The sequence below is a fragment of the Micropterus salmoides genome, unplaced genomic scaffold (assembly GCF_014851395.1).
Source record: "Micropterus salmoides isolate LMB-PRFRI ecotype aquatic unplaced genomic scaffold, ASM1485139v1 Ms_hic_scaffold_10, whole genome shotgun sequence".
Classification (NCBI taxonomy): domain Eukaryota; kingdom Metazoa; phylum Chordata; class Actinopteri; order Centrarchiformes; family Centrarchidae; genus Micropterus; species Micropterus salmoides.
In genome coordinates this window covers 19,483,446-19,498,331 of record NW_024040041.1, presented here as the reverse complement: position 1 = coordinate 19,498,331, position 14,886 = coordinate 19,483,446, and the positions used below count along the sequence as shown (strand labels likewise).

The window sequence follows — 14,886 nt, the reverse complement described above, 5'->3', positions numbered from 1 at the left end:
AATTGACAGTGTTTGCAGAAGAGTGTCTTGTTGTTGAAAAATGCTGACAAAGCTGTATCCAGTTTCTTCACAATGGGAGAGGAGAGAAACATTTGTTTTTTTTAATATTATATATTTATACTTATCACAGGGTGTTTAACTACCAATTCCTATAGAAAAGGAAATGTTTCTAATCAGCCTCTTAAATTATAAAGTTGGAAGTGTCAGCTTTAGTTACACATTGTCATCACATTATAAAGTTTTCAATTCACACATTTTGTCTGATCATTATAATAACTTTTAATTACCATACTCTTCAAGATTGCCGGCTTTAAGCCATTTAGCGACAGGTGTGACAATTATCACCCCTTTGGTAAATACAGTATTTGGTTAAATCACAGTGCAATGTCCACATGACTATACAGTAGTGGGCTAAAATGATCTAAATTTGCGCTATAATTGCGATTATAGAAGCAAAGACCGTTTTGAATGACTGTGTGCCAGGAATAAAAGTGCCAGTTTCTAGCAGAAAATAGCCAAAGAATTTGATTTGCACAAGAGTGCTTTAACACAAGACTGTGTGTGTAAGATACTGAAGAAGGGAAAAGAAGGGATAAAGAGGATTGGTAATGATTTTTAACTGGTGTGATGAATGGTTTGATATGTATACTGTAAGACATGTATATTATTATACACCATTTACAGTATGCAGAGGAAGCTATTTGTGCAATCTCTGATTGTTGTAGGCTTGTAAATATTGAATTGAATTGATATATAGGTTTTTGTAGCAATATGAAGACCTCTCTTGATTTATCTGGTTTTTAATTCAATGCATTGGATTAGCGAGCATATTTTAATTGTATCTACAAAAGAGCTTTCAGTTGAGTTTCAAGGAAATATTTGATATCATGAAATATATATCTATATTGCAATTGTGTGGATTCTTGTTGGTAGGGCGGTGAAGGGGTTGAGTGTGTTTGTGGGTACAGTATGTGCTAGTGTGTGCATATGTTTGGGTCAGCATGACATAGAAAACTTGACAGCTGGGAGTTGGGTTGACTGCAGAGTAGGACCCTGCCTTTCTTTATATCCCTGCCCTCATTGTCTGTTGAGGTTAGGCAGCCATATGCACCAGTGAGCTGTCAGAGCAAAAGAAAAGACATTGAGGAATGGCGCCATATAGCCTCTTTCTCATAATTTTTTATAAGTACTGTGAATTTGTCTCATACAAAACCTTTTTGTGGCCATCATGCTCGTGTTCTTTGCATCACGCCGCTGCCATTAATGTTTTATTGGCTCACACTTCGCCGGCCCCTCTGAAAGCTCCTCATGCATTTGTAATTTATGATCCCTGTGAAGTGCTGTTAGTCATTCTGTACTGACTGTACCTTTTTTGGGGGGGGGGGGGGGTTAAGCATTACATGACTAACATCCAGTGTCTGGCTGTTAAGTAGAGCAGTTTCTTTTTGGAGGGTGTTTATCTGGATCTCAGGGAATAAAATTGACCTGAAAGTGGTGCAAGCTTCTCAGTCGTCCTTCTGTAAATTTGAAGTAAACTGTAAATACACAGAGCAAAGCTGTGTCAGCTTGTAAGATGTTGAAGCTTGAGGAAGTTTGGAAAGCAAAGAGGACGTGTGACTGAAAGTGTTTAATATACAATAGCTTAACTCAGCGTCTTACCACAGTAGACTTATGTCATATGAGCTGCTCAGATACTTTTTTATCCTGCTCAGTCCACTCTTTCTGTGCTCATTAAGTCTGTTGTTAAGGCCTATCTGATTTAAAGTATGTCCTTCTAACAACTCCAACATAATTATTAGTGCAATCAAGCCTGACTAACCACCCCAAAATCCTCACCGCGATGCTATCATGAGCTTCTTTTTCTGGGTCACTAAATATTTATGAAGCCTCCAAGCACATTGTGGGTTGTTTTTAGTGACAACAACAACAGGGTTGTAACAACAAGTCTTTTGAGAGTCTAATTCCTATCAGAGCACTAGCTTGCACCTCAACCTGGCTGTAAATATGTATGAGATTCCTCCTTTGTGACTTCCTGGGAGGTAAATCAACCAAACACGTCAACAAAGACCGTATGTATTTCTAAGTGCAGTGCTGGTAGATAGGAGCATCTTGTCAGGGTTGAATATCTCGTGTTCCTCCTTGGGGATTGGGGAATTAGAAGGTTACCAGCAGCTCTCAGGTACAATTTAGAAGGGATGATGGTGGGGGGGGGCTTTTGAGCGTTGCCATGGCACCATCCACATTGGCGGATACTAGGAGGCCAACATGTTGTGGGTCACTGACGAACATCTTGACCTCCTCTTTTCCTACAGCAGCCAGTGTTGATGTGAAATGATGTGAAAATGTAAAATATAAAAAGCCTTCGTTCATGTTGACACACACGTTCAATATGCACTGTTTATTCAGGCATTCATTTAATGAGCATTTACTCTAGAACTCAAACAATTGGTTGATTGATCCAGTAGTCCATTGACAGAAAATTAAAGCAATAATTTTATAACTGATTACTCATTCCATTCTTTTTAAGCCACGCCGGTGGATGGCAATACCAGTCTGTTGGTCGGTCCACCACTTCGGCCCAGACTGAAATATCTATTTGATGGATTGCTTTTAAATGGTCCCCATGAAGCCTCCTGACTTTGTTGATCCCCTGATTTTTCCTCTACAATCACCATGAGGGTCACATTTTTAGTTTTCAGTGAAATATCTCAACAACTATGGGGTGGATTGCAGTGACATTTGATACATAATGCAGTATGAGCATTTCATGTAGCGCCACAAACAGATCGACGTTTTCACCTCTGTGACACATATAGTAGGTTATATTATAAATTAAAATTTGTGGTTTTGAGCAGAATATCTCAACTATTGGATTATTTGCTTTGAGATTTGGCGCAGACATTCAAGTTCTCCCTCAGGTGGCCATTATGTAGGGGTTTTCTTCATCCAATTTATTATTAATTAATTAATTTATTATTTTTTTATTCCAATACTTTATTTATGTACTTTATGACCAAATACCTGCAAAACTGACATTCCCATCAGCTTCAGTTATGCTTTTTGTTTAGTGCTAATTAGCAAATATTAGCATGCTAATATGCTAAACATAGGTGGGAAACAAGATCAACTTTTAGCATGTTAGCATTTATCTCAAACTACTGCTGTTCCCTGTAAGTTCAACTTCACAGAGCTGCTTGCATGGCTGTAGACTTCAAGTCTAAAATTCTAATCATTTGATTCCTTCTCAAATGTGAGGTTTTGTTGCTTTTATTTGCTGTATCTGATAGTAAACTGAATCTCTTTTGGTTTTGGCTGATATTTGGATAAAACCAAATCAAAAATCAAAGATATCACATCAGGCTCAGGGAAATTAAACTAGACATTTTCAAAATGCTTTGATATTCTATAAACAAAATTATTAATCGATTAACAATAAAATTAAATAAAAATAATCAGCAGATATTTTTGATCACTCCCAAACAGGGGAAGCTGTGGAAGTGAAACACAGAAAATAGTATCATAATCAATTTAATTACATTAGCCTATGATTTTCCCCATTTTGCACCATTAATATACAACATTGCATTAAAGATACCACATAGGTTTCAAAATGATGATTATGAGTTTAATTTGATGTTGTAAACAGGAGCCAAAAGATAACACAATCATAAAATACTTTCAAGACTTTTCAAGTATTCACAACTCATTTGCATTGTTTACAGTTATTCACCCAAGGAAGAGCCACATAAAGCAATCCATTCAATCAGCATAGCCATTTAGATGGCTACATCACTCTTTTGGTGTGTCCACGAAGCACAGATCCGCTAGTCAATGAGTTTTTGTGAAGTTTGGTAACAGAAGTGAGAGGGCGTTAAATATTGTAATCAATTTGCCTGAACACACTGTTGACACTTTAGCTTACAATCACTTGCCCACCTCTACTTCAAGGTTTTATAAATAGCAATCCTTTTTAATGTCAAATTTGCAGAAAGTTAATTGTTCTACATTTAGTCAGATTACTTTACCTTCATTTGAGTGGGTTTAATTTGATGTCAGGTTTAACCTTTGTGCATCTAGCCAACAAGACAGTCAACCTCTGACCCAGGAAACTGCATGTCCATTTGGCTGAGCTTTACCTTCTGTGTAGTGGAGCAGATCGAAGCCGAGATCAGAGAAATGTCGCCCTAAGATGGAGCGACTGAGGGAGGCGAGGAGAGCAGTAGGGGTTAATCCTCTGGAGGAACGAGGCCAGGCTTCATCAAAAGGGGCCAAAGTGAGGTGGAGACATGCAATATTGATAGAGAGAGGAGAGGAAAGTGTTGGCTGGTAGATGAGAGTAGGAGACTATTCAGACAGGTGTCTAACCACGAACTGACACACACACACACACACACACACACCTGAGGTTGTTTTTTTTCGTGCATTGAAAAGGTTTTTGCTAGTTGGAAAATATGTTTAAATTTAGGCACTGTCACTTATGATTTCTTGCTTTCATTTCCAGAATAAAGTCCTGAACATTGATGGAGTCAAGGTGAAGCTCCAGGTAAGAACAGACAATCATCAAACAACTGTTTCTAGCACAATTTCTCTAAGATTTGTTGCAAGAGAAAGGTGTCAACCAAATAAGAATCAGGCTCCAACCCCCTGTGGCATTTTAGCCACCTGTCAGATCCTGTTTCCAATCCTTCCTGTCTCCAAGATAAAACCCATTTTAGCTTTAGCTGATTTACTTTAGGTAGCTAATGCATGTGCGTAATCGCTCAAGATGATGTAAAGATCTGTCAGTGGCTTTATTTTGTAAGGGAGAATCAATGATCTAGATACAAAAGCCCCTAAAAGATAATTAAGGGTTATCCATCTCAATTAATACTTTCCATTAGGCTTTGGCTTGTCTTCCCTAGTCCAGACTGCATTTACTGTTTTGAGAACTGGTGACTCAGCATTGTTGTATGTTTGATATTTTTGTCAAACGGAGCAAATAATTGTGTGAATCATCCCTAATGATCTTAATTAGGGGTTGATGGAGGCTGGTCGAGTGGGCCTTTACTCTGTGATGTATCTATTTGGGGTTAATTGGCTCAATGTCAGTTTGCTGAGCAGCTTGTAACCTACAAACAGCAAGAGAGAGAGTTATTTTTCCTCCTATAATTGCCATTCTTCACTTTGATCCTGCAGGGATGGTTGCCCCAGGGGGCAATCAGGAGGCAGAGCCAGCATTAAAGTTGGCATTTCTCAGAAAGAGGAAGAAGAAGAAGACAGGGTCCAGAGCAAATGCTGAAAAAATCTAGGGAATGTTGCAAAATACAAACACAAAATGAGGGGTTCAGTCAACCTGCACAGGTCTTCTGTGGGGAGAGAAGAAAATGCAGATGCCATTAGAGCCAAATTGTGATGACAGAGATGCCTGATGGGAAAAAGAAGGACTTAATTAGCCAAATTCCATTGAGCTTGGACAATGGGACAAATAGCATCGACCATGGCTAATTTATATTCAATATCATGACCCAGACTGAGCTAAAAATTAGTAATGATGGGGAAAAGTACAATATGTGCTGTGACCTTACATCTGCACTAATCAATATTCTTTTGTATGACAGATGTATTAAATTACTATGTGTAATGTAAAACGGCTCTCTTGTAGTGATAAATCCAGAGAATCACCACCTGATGCCTTGTTGCCTTCAGCTCCAGAGTGTTTTAGCATCTTATAGCCCAGTTTTGATTTCACAGCCTTCGCCTTTAGTGTTTTGGTTCACCCTTATCACTCCAACCAACCTTATATAGATATGTTCAGCAGAGAAAAGCTCTGATAAACCCTCTGTAGCTGGTGAATGCAGCATCCTGCACTCTAAACCGGAATAAGTAAGCAGTACTCAAAAAGATTAAGGCAATCGTTTGCCACAATTTTTTTGAGTTTATAAACTCAAAAGTCAGAAGTTTATGGAACTTAAATATTTAGAGTTTGGGTTACATATACTTTTTGATTACTGTTAGACAAAACCACTGAATAACATGACTCAAATATTTATAGTTAATGCAACTCTAAAATATTCATTGGACAGAAGTTAATCATTTTAAGTATGAAAACCCAGTGTTTCATGTTCTATGAACTTAATATTTATTAGTTTCTTGTTCAATATTTTCAATTACTACTAACTCAAAACCACTGACTTCCTCATACACAAATAATTTACCCCAGAACTTAAAATATTTGTGGCAACTGATTGCCTTAATTACACTACTAACTTAAAAAAAAAAAAACATGTCAAATTAAAAGTACAAGTCAATATTTTTGCCTATTTCCCAGGTCTTTTTAGGACAGATTGAAACATAAACAACATTTGAAATAAAGAAAAACGTCTAATTAAAAAGAAAAAACATACAAAAAGAAATTAGCAATTGCAAAGATGCACTTTGGGCCATCTTTTAACCTGCTGTAGACATGAATGCTCAGTAATTCTCAAAAATACAAGTACAACTCCATTCTTACAAGTCAAGTTTTCTTTATTCAACAATCATTATCACAACTTGTAACATCTCCTGCCATTTCTATATTTCACAGAAACAAACCGTTTATGTACATGAGTACATTCAAACTTCTTTCAACAAGTACTTTTAGTCACAGCTTCAGTGGTTTGCTATCATCAAGACATTATTATTTTCTGAACAAAGGTGAATGCGTAAATTAGTTTCTTTGGATAATCACTCACAATTTCCACTTCGACTACAACAGAAACGCTCTCAGGGTTGAAGTGGACCGCAGCAGGGGCGTCGTCAGTGACCACAGTGAGGAGAGCCACAGGCGTGTCAGCAATATCTGGTTCATCTTTGCACTGCAAAATACAAACAATCCAATTATGAGGATAATTTTAAAAAACAGGTTGCAAGTCATGCACTGCTTCATCAGTGCCCCCCACAAACTGAAAGCGCTAACTTTTTTATTGTACAATTCACATTTTAGCATTTTATTGAGATAGACTAGAAGAAAAAAAAATCTATGAATTAGGGTTGGACCGAGACAATGACTGACAGACATCACGATGTTGAGCCGGCATTGTGATTGTAATCTTAGTCCTAATTTTTCACATTATACTACCCTGTGAAAGCAGTTTTTAATCCCCACAAATATTATCATTTTTAAACATACATAATGATATTGACATTGTGTGTGAGTATACTGAGGACTTACATTGCGGGTCTTGAAGAAATCAGTCACCCTCTCTGGGAGGGCACGAAGGGCCAGAATGCGTCTCATGTGTACATCATGTTGTTTCTAGATTGATAATCAAAATAATTATCATTATACAAATGTTGTTATAGTGTAACAGTTATACCAATGTAATTCTAAAAGAATAATAATACTATTATTAGCAACAACAGCAATAACAATAATAAATCCATCCAGCTGCAACTACCTATAAGACGAGACTTACAACATGACAAAAGATTTGGAAGCCAGTGCAGAAGGCCTGGACCCCAGTATTCTAGTTATTCACTAGGGGTGGGAATTTCTGGGCACCTCACGATTCGATTTGATTACAATTCAGAGGGCTGCGATTCGATTATAAAACGATTATCGATGCATCTTGACATAACTTTCCCCTGGAGATTACTAAGCTTTTAATTTGCACATTTAAATCCAAAAGAAACATCTCCTAATTAGCTTAAAAGGACTCGTTTGCATCCCTAATTTACTTTATTAACCTCAGCTCAATGGTCCATTTCTTTAACATTCAGACTCCTCTGAAAACAGACAAATAAAGTTAATTATTAGGATATAGCCTACAGTATGTGTACAGGACAGAGCTGTACACCAGTTTAGTCTAAGCTTGTACCTGATGTTCTCAACCCTTGACTAATAGGTTAGTTAGTAATGACATAACATTACAGCTGATAATTAACATTACTTCATTACTAATTTAGCTAAAGTTACATAAATAAATAAATATTTTAACGCATTTCACGGTACCCAAGGACGCTTTACACATAGTTACAGTTACAGAACAAAAAAGTCATTCAGCATTGAATGTCCGGTGTGGGGGACAGAGAGCAAGCCCTTGTCCAGGGGAGATGTTAGCTAGTGCTAACAGCCTTCACTCTTCCAGCTGTTGGGGAAACTACAGACTATTAACGGACACACAGTGACCTACACTGCACGTTTACTACCTGACTGAAACTTACTGCTAATATTTTCCTCTGCTAACTTTCACCGTCACGTTCTGCCACCCTCTCTCTCTCACTCGCTTGGCCTCATACACAGGATACGCATTACGTTATCAATTAACTTTTAATAATCGATTTTTAGACATTTGTTAATCGATTCATAATCCTCCACTTCAGCATCGCGATGCATCTAAGAATCGATTAATTCTCCCACCCCTATTATTCACTGGGTAGGTTTTTGGTTTTAGATTTGGTGATTTTGATATTCTCACAAGCACCCACACTTCAACCCTCAACCCTGCACACACACACCTCTTTCTGATTTTCTCTCGCTGTATCATACAGGGACAAACACTTACACGTGGTTTGTCAGCAGTATGTTTTATAGCCAAAAAAAACACTGGCCGCGTTTTGAACCTCTTTAGCCCAGTTAGCAACTTTTGGATGGATCTGCATGTGGAGGAGGCCTACACTACATCTCTCTCTTTCTGTTCCTCTGCACCTGTCAGTAGACCCTACAGGGATCAATCATCGATGGCATTGGTCTCTTGGACAAGTAAAATAAAGCGAGGATTCTCTGTTTTGTATTATGTGTTCAGTGCAGCCTAAGAATAGCCATTTAAAATAGGCTTGAAACAACTTTTAAAGTGATCATATACTGGAAAACAAAGCAAAAACAAATGACACAACTGTGCAAATGTGGAATGACCATTGAAAGTAGATGTCATCATAATCATCACAAATTCAGAATAACTGTATTGCAGAGATGTCCTAATCTGTAATGACCACACATTATGTGATCTACATTGTGGCTATGGCAAAATCAATCTTACACTCACCTGGAGGTCATAAATCCTAGGATCTCTGCAGTGCCTCTGCTGTCTTGCCCATCTGTGAGGCGCTCCACCTAGACAGGACAATCAGCTGTGGTGTCAAGCTCACAGTTGAATTGGCTCCATAGGTTCAACATTAATCATGATGATGATGGAACTCAGAAAACCCCTGCAGACATTCAAACACAAACACATAAATGTAGGGCTGCAGCTAACGATGATTTTAGTATTCAAAGCTTCGACAGATTATTTCAACGATTCATCGATGCGTCATTTAAGAAGTACTTTTGCTTGGCGGCGGCGCCCCCCCGATCAGCTGTGCACGTTTATAGGTATAGGTTTATTTATTAGTCCTTTCGGAAATTCATAGTGTGTCATACAGCAAACATCAGACCAACAACCAGACAGCTGCTTTACAAACAGAAACATCACCCGAGTGCTATACAAATTATACTAAAGGCTCGTGCAGACTACACGGTTTTCAGCGTCGGCCGATGGCCGTGCAGTTCACACAACTTGCCGTAATATGACGGCAGTCTTGAAGTCGTGGCATTAACATTACGTGACTGATCGGTGACAGGGACACACACACACACACACACACTACAGGAGCTGACAGCAGCTGTGTCACCTGACGCTGGTCTCCAAACCATGTTTTGTAAGGAAAACAAACGTGAAATGTGAAACGGGAAATGAGCGATCCAGCACACGAAACAGCTGCTGTTTGTTGTAGTGGGACGACCGTGTGGATTTGTGCATTTTATATTGAATAAATTTGGAGCTACTCCAAATCTCTCTTTTCCTCTCCCAGAGAGGAGCAGGGGGGTTAAAGATCAACTTCAACAGACTGCTAAAGAGACCCCAACAGAAAGGGGGTGGAAAAACTTGCTTTCTCTAAGTGCTTAACCCTGATCATAAAACTGGCACCTTTTTGATCTACGCAGCTGATAACGCGGTGCCTGCCCCCCCCCCGCCACCCAGCCGAACTTTAAATAACCAAAGACTGCAGTCTCCAAAGACCCCAAAGCCTTAAAGCCTTTCAGCCCATTAGTGCTGAAAAGAATCTAAATAAGTTACTTTGGCAAGATTAAGGACACTCCTTCATTTAATGTGTAACCAATACTTGTTCACAATACTTTCTCACACAATTCCTTTAGAAATGATGATAAAGAAATGTCATACTATACTCTTAATCGCCAGCTTGAATTTAAGGCTGAATAACTGAATTCCCCAGGTCCTAAGGAAATATTGTTTTGGATTAATCTAAGTTTTCCTCATGTAACCTGAGCTCCCCCAAGTGGACGAAATAAGTATTACATACCATCGTCGGAAATGCCGTTAAAAATATATAAATGTCACCCACTTATCCTGACCAATAATGTGACAATTGTTTTCCTGTTACCAAATGCTTAACTTAGAACGGTACAACTGTTTGACCATTGAGGTTTGATTGTGGAAAATATTTGATTATAATACGCGCATAGACTTTCTTTTTAGACAATCAAAAGTTTAGAAAGGCAGTCCCTCGGGAAACCGGAAATGCTCCCTCGGGAACAAAGGACTGCCCTCTGGGGAACCACGCCCCAGGCAACAAAAGAGCGACACGCGACGTCGTTCGCTCTCTCTGCTCTGCTCTTCCCCTCGTGCCCTGGTCTTCCGCTCTGCTCTCTGGACGCTTCGGCATGCGTCCGGCGTGCCTCTCCAGGCAACGCCCTAAGAGTTCGGCCAACGCAACAGGCCTTTGATCGCTTGAAGCTACACACGCAAAGTGCCGCGACATCGATCTGCCCCTCAGTTTGTTTTATTTTCTTTCTTTTGTTTTGTTAAAGTTGTCAATCCATTAAGTTACACTGGACTAGGATTATAACAACTCCGGTGGTGCCCCGAAACGAGAGATTGATATTTTCTGAATATTAAAATTCATAAGTGGGTATTAATTCTCATAAATTTATTAAAATTCATAACTAATTTAGCCATGCTACATTGTTATTGTAAAAATAACAGTTATAAAGACAAAGAATATGGGTGAAGGATGGATTAGCACAGGCAGGTAGCAAGGATTGTCTGAGCTACAGAGAGTTGGAGGCGAGTTAAAAAGGTGTAACTCACGGCCCAAAAAGGAGAACAAACGCACGTGTGCACAGTTTCAGCTGAGGACTGCGGCTTACTTTGGCTAGCCTTCAACTCAACAATCAATCATGATTTCAGTTAAATGCTAAAGTTGCTGTTACTGTTACCTTGTCTGTGGTCCGGCTTTTTGTTCAGCTGCCGTCATGCTGTTACCAAGGCAACATAAGTTCACAGAGTTTTTTTCTTTATCTTGAAATAATCCCATACTTTGGACACTTTCTTCTTTGTCCCTCGCTATTTTCTGTCTCTTCCCCCCACTTTGCAAACAGCTCCATCATAATCATGTCGTGTTTCCAGCGTAAGCGCGATGTGCGACAGTAATAAATGTCCGTGCGAAACACTGTGCTATATAGTTACATGGATTAAACGAAGCATCGATGCAAAGAATTTGTGTTGAAGCATTTTATTAATCGATAAATCGTTTCATCCAGAGATGTGCAAATTGAAAACATACCTTGGATAGCTGTAGTGTCACTCAATAGTTAATCCTGCAGGAGCAGATAGAACACAAAGAATTCCCATTAGTCCAGTTAACAAGAATGTCATCAATTGCTGATTTTTTAAAATAAACTCAGCAAAAAAAGAAACGTCCTCTGACTTTCAACAGTTTTTTCTTTCAGTAAACTTAATGTGTGTAAATATTTGTATGAACACTAAAAGAGTCAACACCATAAGACATAAACGAAAAATGTTTCACAGACATGTGACTAACAGAAAGAGAATAATCTGTCCCTGAATGAAGGGAGGCTCAAAATCAAAAGTGCCAGTCAGTATCTGGTGTGGCCACCAGCTGCTTGAAGTACTGCAGTGCATCTCCTCCTCATGGACTGGACCAGATTTGTCAGTTCTTGCTGTGAGATGTTACCCCACTCTTCCACCAAGGCACTTGCAAGTTCCTGGACATTTCTGGGGGGAATGGCCCTAGCCCTCACCCTGCGATCCAACAGGTCCCAGACGTGCTCAATGGAATTGAGATCCGGGCTCTTCGCTGGCCATGGCAGAACACTGACATTGCTGTCATGCAGAAACTCACGCACGAGCAGTATGGATGGTGGCATTGTCCTGCTGGAGGATCATCTCCGGATGAGCATGCATAAAGGGTACCACATGAGGGAGGAGGATGTCTTCCCTGTACCGCAAGGCATTGAGATTGCCTGCAATGACAACAAGCTCAGTCCGATGGTGATGTGATATACCGCCCCAGACCATGACGGACCCCCCACCTCCCAATCGATCCCGCTCCAGAGTACAGGCCTCGGTGTAACGCTCATTCCTTCGACAATAAACACGAATCCGTCCATCACCCCTGGTGAGACAAAACCGTGACTCATCAGTGAAGAGCACTTTTTGCCATTCCTGTCTGGTCCAGCGAAGGTGGGTTTGTGCCCATAGGCGGCGTTGGTGCTGGTGATGTCTGGTAAGGACCTGCCTTACAACAGGCCTACAAGCCCTCAGTCCAGCCTCTCTCAGCCTATTGCAGACAGTCTGAGCACTGATGGAGGGATTGTGTGTTCCTGGTGTGACTCGGGCAGTTGTTGTGGCCATCCTGTACGCAGGTGTGATATTCGGATATACCGATCCTGTGCAGGTGTTGTTACACGTGGTCTTCCACTGCGAGGATGATCAGCTGTCCTTCCTGTCTCCCTGTAGCGCTGTCGTAGGCGTCTCACAGTGCGGACATGGCAATTTATTGCCCTGGCCACATCAGCAGTCCTCATGCTTCCCTGCAGCATGCCTAATGCACGTTCACGCAGATGAGCAGGGACCCTGGGCATCTTTCTTTGGGTGTTTTTCACAGTCGGTAGACAAGTCTCTTTAGTGTCCTGCGTTTTTAGAACTGTGACCTTAAGTGCCTACTCTCTGTAAGCTGTTAAGGTCTTAATGACCATTCCACAGGTGCATGTTAATTAATTGATTATGGTAAATTGAACATGCATGGAAAACATTGTTTAAACCCTTTACAATGAAGATCTGTAAAGTTGTTTGGATTTTTATAACATTATTGTTGAAATACACAGTCCTGAAAAAGGGACGTTTCTTTTTTTGCTGAGTTTACTATATTTTATCATTTCACTTACTCAGCGATACAAGAGCTGCTTTCGCAAGTCAGGTGATTATGGACAAGATGAAATCCCTTCAACAGCACTCTCTATAGTCCTTAATGGGCACACATATGAACACCAATTTTCTATTAGTTTACAAAATAATGGCCATGTAAACACTTCTCACAAACATTTGATACTGGAATAGTTTAATGTTGTGAGAAATGTATTTAGTCTCTAAGAGTAAGTTACCAGTTCAATAGTTACATCTAGCTAAAAAGTAATCAGTAATACATAAATCATACCATAAATCCTCCATAACAATGATAATGTTCAGTTTTGGATGAAACTGATTCAGAGAGTTGTTGATTCGACTGTATGATCATTTTGGAAACTGCAGTTGTGCTGCCGATGCTAAATAACACACACTCTTTTGTGTAATAATGCAACTCATGTCAACGTAACATTACCACAAACATCTTCCAAAATGAACAAATGATAAAATAGTTTCAATGAAAACTGAGCATTTTTCACCGGTTAAAAGGTTTCATTACCACAGTGGAAAAATAACGTTAACGTTACTCCTTTACAGATACATATTAACGTTACAGCCACTTCAGACGAGGCAACTAGTCTCTGAAGGGCTGAGGAGAATCATTAGGTTTACAGTTAATAAAGTTCACATTAAACTTTTAGCCATGCATCAACACTATTTCAGGAACAGCTTATAAACAAACGCAGAAGTTGACTGTCTCCACAATATAACTTTAACTAACGTGAGTTAACATTAACTGACAGTGACAGCAGTTCACAATAGTGCAAACGCTACCTCAATGTGAGCCAGCTTACTTCTAGCGTTAGCCTTTCTGTAAATGTAACTGCGCCTGACAACAGAGCCGAAATGTGATCAACTTTTTTACTCACCGGACCAAAGTGCATTCTCTGCCGACTGTCAGGCGAAGGCTTCAGTCACAACGTTACGTTACTTTGGAGCTAATGTCCGTTAACGTTAGCATAAAAGTCACGCGCCAAACTGCCTCTACATCCTGAAGCGGTCCTCCCAGAGCACACACGGTTGTAAAATAGAAGTTAAAGACCACAAAAACATTTCTTTCACAGCACAGCGAATAAATATTGGTTCTCTTGACTTTCATTAAATAGTTTTGTCAGGTTCAGACACCTATAATATCAGACGAGTAAATATGAGATAACTTATATACATACTGGTTCCAACAAGTTTATTAACAGTTTTGCTCCGTTACTTGCAAAACCGTCTCCCTCGCATCGGGTAGCCATCTTGAATTTTCTGAAAACGTAAAGTCCCGTTTGGCCGCTAATGACGTCACAAGTCAGCGTGCGTTTCAACACTCGAAGGGTTTGATTTAGAAATCCATCATCAGTCAAAAACGATGATACACACATAATTAAAACAACATAACTCGTTAAGAAGACTTGGTTGTTTAGTGTATAGTATACTTATTAGCGGGCTTTGATTGCTGAACTCATAATTCTTTTGAGTAAGCAGTGTGTTCGGGTTTACAGTGTGTATATCTCATTTCCATATTACAGATTCCTGATTCATCCAGTATCACATAAATTGAAAGGAGGGTTTCACACTGAGGTCTAGCAGTATGACTGAGCAAAATGAGGGCTTCAAATTAAAAAGAGAGAAATGTCTTCCTCTATTCAGTGATTATCTTCCTCTCTAATTCTCTGCA

General features: G+C 39.6%; 1 protein-coding gene and 1 long non-coding RNA gene across 2 annotated transcripts in view; one reads left to right on the top strand and one right to left on the bottom strand.

Annotated features, from left to right (window-relative positions):
• The window catches only part of LOC119889989 (ras-related protein Rab-26-like), a 76,849-nt gene that overhangs the window by 26,626 nt on the left and 35,337 nt on the right, over positions 1–14,886 (top strand). Inside the window, exon 3 of the mRNA XM_038700970.1 lies at positions 4,502–4,543. Within this exon, the coding sequence (XP_038556898.1) occupies positions 4,502–4,543 (42 nt within the window). The remainder of the gene's footprint in view (positions 1–4,501; positions 4,544–14,886) is intronic.
• Positions 6,484–14,864, bottom strand: LOC119890005. The gene is made up of 5 exons (XR_005442185.1): positions 13,205–14,864; positions 11,581–11,614; positions 9,003–9,165; positions 7,190–7,273; positions 6,484–6,833 (listed from the first exon to the last, which is right to left on the bottom strand). It is a non-coding gene; the product is annotated as an uncharacterized LOC119890005 (long non-coding RNA).